This window comes from Panonychus citri, unplaced genomic scaffold, assembly GCF_014898815.1.
Source record: "Panonychus citri isolate SS breed McGregor unplaced genomic scaffold, ASM1489881v1 Contig00111, whole genome shotgun sequence".
Classification (NCBI taxonomy): domain Eukaryota; kingdom Metazoa; phylum Arthropoda; class Arachnida; order Trombidiformes; family Tetranychidae; genus Panonychus; species Panonychus citri.
Window position 1 is genome coordinate 1012138 of NW_026515516.1, and position 10061 is coordinate 1022198.

Here is a 10061-nt window from a genome sequence, read left to right on the forward strand (position 1 = left end):
AGAGGGAAAAGGGGAAGAGAGATAATGATGATAAAGAATGAGGATGAAGGGAAAGATGAATTAAGTTCAATTGATTAGATGATTAAGAAGATGAGAATAAAAAAGAGAAGGCAGAGTTTTCTCAATCAATTAACTCTCATTCTCTCCCTTCTCCATCACTTTTCAGTTCTTCATCATCCTCATCATCCTCATCATGCTCTTTCCTTTTCTTCTTCTTCCTTTTTTTCAGTTATCTGTTTGAAACAACCGATGTTGTGTTTGTCATCATCATCAATGGAAAGTTAAGCTTGGAAAAAAAGTAATCAGTAGGCGTATTCAATTCAAATCATTTATCACTTTGATCTTCATCTTCATCCTCATCAACATCTCTTTCTTTTCTTCTTTTTTTGTCTGCGAGATAGAGATCGTGCAAAGGAGCAAGAATAAAGGGAGAGGAAGAGAGAGAGGGTGAGAGAGATTAATCCAATTTAATTTAATGTTGAGATGATGTCTTTTCAATGGATAAAAAAACCTCGAGTGAGACTAATTAATTTGAATGGTTCATCAAAAATCCGGTTTCTAGTTTCTGTCATTTTTGCTTGGAGACACATAATCAGAGGACGAGAGAGAGAGAGAGAGAGAGAGAGAGAGAGAGTCAAATAGATACACTCACACAAAGATAATAACATATACACATCAAACTGTCAGAACTAAAGTTTTTCAAAGTAAAAAGTAGTAACATTTTTGTAATTATCTGTATGATGATAAAATAATAATCATCATCAAAATCAACATGATGATGATTATTATCAACATCAGAAAAGGTTAACATTTACACACACAAAATCATTGACAAATTTAGGAAAAGAGAGAGAGAGAAAAGATTCCATCAGAAAAAAAGTAAAAAGTATCTAAAGTTTTTATGATCAGAAAGAAAAAGTTGATTCTGATCTTGAAGATCATGAAAAAAAAGTATTAACTGAATAAATTATCATGGCTCTAAATTAATTGGAAAGAAGAAAAAATTACTTGTTAAAGATATCATGTAATATAAACAAGATGACGATCAAGTAAGAGAAAAGTAAGATCGAGTCATGGTCAAGAGGATGAGGAAGATGAAGATCATCATCTTAATGAAACAAAATTGAACTGAATTAAGAAGAGAGAGAGACAGACAGATAAATAAACATTGAAGAGAGTGAGTAAAAGAGAGTATTAAAGAGATGAGAGGATGAAAATCTTGAGACAAGAAACATAAGTGAGAAGAATAGTTAATAAGACAATTTAACGTAATAGAAGATGATTAAGAGAATGGGAGAATGAGAGAGAAAGAGTTTAGAACTTAGTGAATGAATAGAGAAGATGATGCGGAAAACTCGTCAAGAAATTGTTCTCTTCTAATTTTATCCTACAATTATTGATGACGATTAAAGAGACAAGATGATGATACTCCTTCTCTTTCTCTCATCATCATCATCACTGACTCTTCACAAAGATTACAGGATGTTTACAGTGTTGTTGTTGTTGTTTCTGTTTTGTTGAATCTGATAATGGTTACAAAGAATAAGGAGAAACCTATTCTCTATCCAATTACGATTTAATAGTAATTTGTATTTTCTTCTTGTTAAAAGATAATTTGAGATATTTAATGAAACAAGATGATGAAGATAATGATTAAGAGTAAAATCGTTTAGTAAAAAGATATGATGATGATGAGAGAGAGAGAGAGAAACAGTAAATTATTTAAACTGTGAAAAGGTGATGATGTTAAACAGTTATTTTGATTTTCTAGTTAAAGATAATATAACAATACATATAAACCATCATTAAATTTGTTATATTACATTTGAAAATTGATCTGATCATGATGATTGTTTTCAGATATATAATATACACCAAGATCATCAATTGTCATGTGTTAGTTGTGTTTACAATGTTAAAACCACTATATATCTTGTTAATAGATAATGAAAGATAATGATAAACAAGAGATTGATGCTAACAGAAGTCAATAATAATAAAATGAATATGTAATAACATAAAACAAAACACTTACCGTCATGATGATGATGAGTATCAGGTAAAAAAAAACACATAACATGTATCATTCCTTATTATTTGCTTCATGTTCAGCTATTTACTCAAACGATGATGATGATGATGACGATGATGATAAAGTAAATGCTGATGATGATACACCTTCCCACCTTTAAAGGTTGACAAACATGGTGAGGTAACATAAAAGTTGATAGACACACTGAGAGCACAATGTTGGTTAATGAGGATGATAATGATGAGAAAGATGAACATAGATCATCATCATCAACGTGGATGATAAAGAGTGAGAGAGAAAGAGAAAGAAGAAGCTGAAAAACAAGACAGAGAAGATAAAAGATGATGAAAATTGTGCTTTGTTTGGGATCATTTTCTTTTTCTCTTCCAATTAGAAGGTTCATCTTCCCTTGTTTTCATGTCTTTCTTTTTTTTAAATTTTTCTTTTGATTGTTGTTGTTGTTTTTTTTCTTCTTATTCTTTTCCAAAGTAATACCATTGACTTTTTGAGATGATAAACATTAATCCTCCTCCTCCTCCTTCATCATCTTGTTAATCATTATCATCATCAGCATCAAAATGTTACAAAAGACCAAGGGTAAGTTTGTTGGGTTAACTTAATGAATTATGTGTGTGTGTGTGTGTGTAATTTGGTAATTAAAGTGGTTGTTACGATTTGTTTATATGCAAAAGTGTAGTGTTGGTAAAAAAACTGTCATGGTGGTTTTTATGTTTACTGTCATGTTGTAATTAAAATTAGCAAGTATCATTTTGTGTGAGTGGACATGACTTGTCTCAGGTCATGGTGAATGTGTGTCACTGTTTCCGTTGACAGATAACTTTTTCCTATTTGAATCCACTCCCAAACAAAAAATTCATCATTGTGAGAGATGGGTGGAGAGAGAGAGAGAGAGAGAGAGCTGAGTACCATTGGTAGTAAAAAAAACCATTATCATTGTTGACAGTTAGATGATGATGATGGTGATGATGAAAAGGCAAAATCTACAATCATTTATACTTTGACATGGTAGGAGATATATACTAATGTGATGACAATGCCGCAAAGGTGAAAAGAGACAGAGAGAGAGAGAGAGAGATGATCAAATCTCTCTCATATTCTTTATTTTATCAGCTTATTCCTCTAATATTAAGACAAGAAAAGAGAGAGAGAGAGAGAGAGATTTCGTTAATCATCCAAGATTAAGGATTATCTCTCTCGTCCAAGGTAATTTGATTTTAAACGGCAAACGTAAAAACATATTAATAAACTTCCAACCATTCAAAATAACTGGGTAGGGATGCAGGAGGAAGATGAGGAGATCTTGAAGACACACACATAGTCATATTATCATTATCATCATCATCAAGATAATTACAACAGGTCCGTACCAAAACACGTAGGCACGCTCAGTATGTGTGTGTGTGTGTGTTGTAATTGATTTGTGTTGATTTATCAATTAGAGTATGATAACATATATTTATTATAAAATAATCTGTATCATCTCATCACATCTCGTAACTTTTAAGTGTAGTATGAAAGCATTAATATAAACATTTATATTCACTTCTTGTCTTTCTCTCTCCTTTTTAAATCATTGACCATCATCAGTATCATCATCAGGCTTTTTAGTAATCATCAGGATCATTTAGCTTCCAGAAAAAAAAATAAACGAAACTGCAATTGCTCCTCCATCCATAAAGAGTCCATCATAACCATCATCATGATAATCAATGAGATGAGTTTTTTTTTCATCGGTGTCACATAAATTATCTTAATAAATAACTCTTTAAGTGTAATTAACTTTAATTATGTTGCACTGGACTTTGTGATATTTATGTATCTCTGGTTGTCATTTTTAAATGTGTATGTGTGTGTATGATTGTGTGTTTTAAGGAGCCATCAACTCACTGGTTAGACTTTTTATCATCAATAAAGATTTTTTGATTTAAATCAATTTGATTTTTTTGAGAAAATTAAGAAATTTTGTTTCTGCTGTTGTTGTTTATGTATTTCCAATTAATTCATTGCGGATAATCATAAATATGACGAGAGCAGAGATAAGTTGAATTACGTTTATCTGTACTTGTATCAATGAGTATCTTTGAATAGGGACTGGTCAGTTGATTGATTGTTGTCACTCCTAGTGACCCATGCATAAGGGACATGGTTCGGTCAACAGTGTCCATCATGGGTGTGTTAATTAGGGAAAGGGTTCTATCTGATTCAGGATCACCATAGTCTGGACTTGAAGAGCCAAATGTTTGATGAAGAGGATGATGGGTATGGTGAGGATGAACATGGTGTCCAGTTGAGTGTAAAGGATGGGTAAGCTGATGATGAGACCCATTGGTTGATGCTGGATTATAAGCAAGGTTACCTGTTTGATAAGTTTGACAAAATTCAAAGCTTGTCTTTGCTGGACCCTTGGAACGGATTTTACGTGAATATACAAATACTATAAGTAAAACAATCACAATAGCACCAAGGCCAATTATTATGGTCACTGCATTGGCAATTTCAGACATAACGGGTGAACCTCCGGAATTATTGTTACCACCAGTACCTCGGTTGTTTGTACCACTTTCTCGACCTATCTGATTATCGGGTAATAATGATTCACTTCCTCCTCCTCCTAAAGTATCACGAACTGATCGAGTTGTTTTACTAATTATTATTGGACTAGGATCGGAAATACCAAATGAATTTGAAGCGGTCATATAAAGTTTATAAATTGTCATTGGATTTAAATTTGTTAAAATATATTCACTGTGGGTTGAAAGGGATTCATGTTGATGGGGTAAAGTTATTTGTTTCCAGGAAATATCTTTCGATTCTTTATAATTTAATTGGAACATTGAGATTGGAGCATTTGAAGAGTTAATTGTATAAACAATTGTTAATGAATTTGAACTGGTTGACTTAATATTTACACGAGGTATTGAAGGTAAATCACCTAGTAAAGTTTTCACAGAGATTTCGGGAGATTCAGGACCCGTTCCGGCAGCATTGGAGGCTCTCACAGTGATTAAATAAGTTGTATCCCTGGATAGGGAGGTTAACATATATTCATGACTATTGGAATATGATGAAACAAAGGCTGTTTGGCAATTTGGTGATAATGATAATGATGATGATGATGATGAAATTACACGATAACAAACATGGTAACCAGTGATTTTACCATTCCATTTATCATGAGATGGTGGTTTCCATGTAACTCGTATGGTGTGAGGTCCACGGGCAAAGGTTTGAACACTCAGTGGTGGACCTGTTGGTGCATCTTCAAGTGTCAAAAATTTCACTATACGAGATGGACTTCCTAAACCGATACCATTAAAGGCGACAATTTCAGCCTCATAATTGGAACCGGCATCAAGGTTGGAGATCAAATAGTTTGTTGTTGTTAGTGATGAGATATTCACTTGTTTGGTAATATCATTTCCGGTTAAACCAGAAACTTTCCAATAACGTATAATATAACCATGGTTAGATGATGAATATGATGATGAGGATGATGATGATGATGATAATAATAAGGATGGATGGATGGGTGACCATGTAAAATTAACACTTTTAGATGATAATACGGAAACCTTAAAGTTCAATGGAGATGGTGGTGGTTCACTTGATGATAATCGCTGTGAATTTTGATCTTTAACAAAATTAGATTCAGATAATCCTGGATAACTTTCAATTTCAACTTTAGCCAAACGGTAAGGTGAGGCAACGTAAAGGTAACGCTGATTTGAATGGATGTGCATATCAGATAATATTGGATGACCAGGGTCAATGGTTATTTCACCAAACTCTTCACCTTGATTGGCATGAGAAAGAAGAATCTATTTCATGAGAGAGAGAGAGGGAAGAAACAAAAAAAGACAATAAGATAAGAAAGGAAAGATGAAGATGAAGATGATGAAGAAAACAATAACAATAATAAGATGTAATGAAAACCAAAACCCAGGAAAATTGTAATAGATTAAAGGTAAAGATACAATTGTTACGATGAGAAAATTAAGCAAATAACAAGTGTAATAGATATTTGCTTGATGATAAAGATATTCTAGTTAGTTAATTATTTGATTGAGAATAGGGTATTAACATTATGCTCGTAACAATTGGGATAAAGTTGTTATCATGAGGGGTCCACCAAGTTGATTACTACCAGAAAATAAGTATTGTTAGTTGAGCAAGTCAACTAATCTCTGTATCTCTTTTTTTTTTGATTTAATAATAAGAAGCTGATCATTTGTTGCCTGAGATTTTCTGTTGCTAGGAGAATCCTAATTACTTTGAATTAACGGCACACATGCACATACAAAATTCTGAAATTAATACAAGAATCTTTTCATTAACTGGTTGTAATAAAAGAGAGATAAATTTCCAAAGCTTAATGATTTAAATACAATCATGGTAATAATAATAATAATGTAGTAATATTATCATGTCGTATCCATAAAGCTTCAACCAATTTACATGAGAAAGTTCAATTCCAAGGAAGAAAAGTTTAATTACCATCTCTAGGACAAAACTAATCATAATCCATAAACTGATTGAATATAAATATCAATTCAATTATTTCATGAATCTTGTTTACTGTTAGCAAAAAGGGAGAGAGAGAGAGAGAGAGATAATTTATGGCAATAATATTCAAACATCTCAAGGATAAGTTGAGAAGTTTCAATAATCCATTTAGAGAAAAAAAGTAACCGGATTAATTTCCAATACAGGAATTAATATAAATCTTTCTTTAATGGACTCGTTATCAATTTCGAGTTAAACTTGTAGCTCTTGGAAACTTTGAGAATCGGTCAGTTGTGGTGAATGTTTTTCGTTGTCGTTTTCGTTGGTTTACTCACCTTCTTAAGGCGTCCTTGTGATGTACCGATAAATGCTACGTTTGTTTGGTCCACGGTTAATGCTGTGATTGCTGATAATGTTTCGTTATAAGTTATCGCTGATGTTGCCACTATTGGGATGGATCCATTTAACTTTAAGGTTTCACTGCAAAAACTTGCAACATTACCTTTCTGTTGAGGCAAAAAAAAAATAGAGAAAAATGTTACAAGAGAAGAGAAAAAAATGAGATGAGAAAAGAGAGAGAGAGAGAGAGAGAGAGAGAGAGAGAGAGAGAGAGAGAGAGAGAGAGAGAGAGAGAAACGTTAAGAATTATTGGCGAATCCCTGTCATGGATTCGCCAATTGTTGGCTATTGTTGATAAATTGACTTTTTTCTGCGAAAAACTCACAGCATCACAAAAGTGATGTAAAGAAAAGAAAAGAAAAGTAAAATCGAATATGATTTGAAAGTGATGATGATTAAAGAGGTAAAAGATGATAAAAAAAGAAGAAAGGGAAAGAGAGAGGAAGGGAAAAGAGTGAGAAAAAAGTTCTAAGTGGTCAATACTTACTCCTGATGGACAATCTTTTATATTTCCAGCAATATAATCCATATTTCGGGTAAGTGCACTTCCATTGTAACATAAATGAATATTTTCATTGAATTTTGTTTCAATATCTGCTATTGAATAGACACAAACTGCTGATGAATCAGATGGATCCCAAGTGTGATCTTTGGATGTTGAAAAAACACCAATCAATAAAGGTGATCCTGGTTTAACATTTAGATCAGCGGCCAAAGTTTTACCCGCTTTAATGGTAACCGCATCTTGTAATAGTGTATAATCAGTACCATCAGGACCAAGGCAGGTTAAGGTTACCTCAGTATAAGTGTTATATGCAGCATCGGATGAGCAAACTCTTGCTAAACGGGTAACATATCCCCACTCTTGAAGTGCACGAAGGTGAGACTTCATTTGTACGGTGGCAAAATAGATAAAATCATCTGAATGGAAACCATATACATATTTAACTAGATAATAATCTTTAAGGTGAGATTCAATGTCAACCAGGGTAGAATCAGAGAAAGAGCTTTCAATTACACTGAACAATTTAGGTCCAGATTCAAGAGATCGACTTGCAATTGCTGGTACAATATCACGATAAGTACCAAGGCGACTGTTGGTTGTACCAATATAAAGTACTGATTTAACTGGCTTATTATGGAGCATATAACGAGCTGGACCAATGAAAGCATAAGTTGACGAGTTTTCATCATTAGCAGCAACCGGTATTGGTATCAATTCCTCACGTGAGGCAATATTATCTAGATCATGTCGACGACAGGCTCCTTGATGAACAGAACCACAAGCAATTAATTTAGATGAATTTTCATCAATGACTAGAATTTTATTAAAATTGGTTGTTAACATTGTTGTATCGGTACCGGAGCAATCATTTGGTGAACAATTTGGACTATCATCAACTGGACCAGTTTCAATTGCCACTTCAACCTCTAATGATGAATTAAATTGATATAACCAATTAGATGCACCAACATAGAGACGATCACTACGATTATCATAAGCTATATGGGTAAAATTAATGGTCACATTTGGTGTAACATAATAATCTAAGATGGCAAAATTAGTCATCAACATGGACGATGATGATGATGATGATGATGCAGAAGATAATGAAGATGATGACAACGCTGCAGGAGATGGTAATAACACTGAAGATGAGGGTGACACTAATGAAGATGATGAAGATGATGAAGGTAAATTTACATTTAACTTATATCCATGGGGTGAATAAGAAGGTGGTTGTTGTGGTTGTTGTTGTGATGGTGGAGGTGAAGCACTAATCAAATGGCACATTGTTGACAATTGAACAAGTACTAAAAGGCACGTTAATGAATTAATAATAATCCTCTTTTGATTTCCACATTTTCTTGGCACATAAAGATCATTGTGATGAGGTGGTGGTTGTGGTGGTGGTGGTGGAGGATGAAATTGATGGTGATTTTGTATCAACTTGTCATCAAAAGGATGCATAGTATATAACGAAGCCCCAATAAGAATAGAAGAGAAAACAAGAAAAAAAGAGAAGAAATTTTCTTTTAAAAAAACACTTTAAACAGCTACATTACCAAGCTCAAAGTAGAAAATATATTTGTTGATGTATCTTTTCAGGTAGAAAAGAGAAGAGAAAAAAAAAAGAATTTAGAATAAAATGAAGAATAGAATTTGTTATGTTTACTGAAAAGAGGAATAACTTGAAATGAGAGAAAACTTGTTTCTCTTTTCCAATGATCTTTTCTTCTAATCGATTGACGATCGATTTGTGCGCAGAAGAAAATCGAGCTCATTGGGAGAATAGAAAAAAAGAGAATCGGTAACAGTCGATTTTTTGGGAGAAAAAGAATTTAATCGATTTCGATTTCGATTTTTATCAAAAGGTCCAAAATTATTGTTACATATAAATGGGTGTAGAAGAGAGAGAGAAAGAGAGAGAATATAAGAAATAAAAATTCAATCATGAGAAAGTCTTTGAATTATTTCCATCTATCGGTTAGTTAAGGAATTGATTTTCTTTTCTTCCCCATGAGTAACAGAAAATCAAGTTTTCTCTTTTTTTTCTATTGATTTCCAATAATTCATTCACATGAGAAATTGAAGAAAATGTTTATCAATTTTCAATCGTTTTTTGTTTCTTTTACTTGAATTTCATCCAGAAGATGGAGAGAAGTGAAGAAAAAAAAAGTTCGAAAAGTTTGGTAAACATCAATGTTATCGAACTGGACATTGGAGAGAGAGAGTGTAAATTATACACTTTGTGAGTATATGAAGGGAAAAATGTTTCGTAGGTGGAATGAGAATAATATTTTCCCTCGAGGAAAATGTACAAAGGTGCTGATTAGAATCTCACCTGGTGTATACAAAGTGATATATTCGTGGTCTGTTGAAAGGTAAGAAAATGAGACACGAGAAAAAAAAATCGAAAACGATATCGTATATATCGTATAATTATCGATCATCATCATTAGCGATATTGAAAGAGAAGAGGAAAAATAGAAAACAGGGTGTTCTCTTCTCGCATTTCTTGTTTTGAGAGAAAAGGGGAGTATAAGCGAAAGAGAACAAGTAAGAGAGAGAGAGAGAGAGAGAGAGAGAGAGAATAGAAGGAGG

At 32.9% G+C, this 10061-nt stretch overlaps 1 protein-coding gene across 1 annotated transcript; it reads right to left on the reverse strand.

The window, feature by feature from the left end:
• Positions 1-3745: 3745 nt before the first annotated feature.
• LOC128389869 (uncharacterized) lies at positions 3746-9154 on the reverse strand. The gene is made up of 3 exons (XM_053349509.1): positions 7443-9154; positions 6892-7062; positions 3746-5871 (listed from the first exon to the last, which is right to left on the reverse strand). Exons 1-3 carry the CDS (start codon positions 8925-8927, stop codon positions 4054-4056), a joined length of 3474 nt encoding a protein of 1157 aa, XP_053205484.1. The 5' UTR covers positions 8928-9154; the 3' UTR covers positions 3746-4053.
• Positions 9155-10061: the final 907 nt, after the last annotated feature.

Bases quoted from the DNA above. Each gene is read 5' to 3' on its own strand.
- LOC128389869 (XM_053349509.1), bottom strand. From the start codon at position 8,927: ATGCATCCTTTTGATGACAAGTTGATACAAAATCACCATCAATTTCAT. The intron at 7,063-7,442 runs GTAAGTATTGAC...TTGCCTCAACAG, and splicing joins TAAAAGATTGTCCATCAGGA to AAAGGTAATGTTGCAAGTTT. The intron at 5,872-6,891 runs GTGAGTAAACCA...CTCATGAAATAG, and splicing joins CACAAGGACGCCTTAAGAAG to ATTCTTCTTTCTCATGCCAA.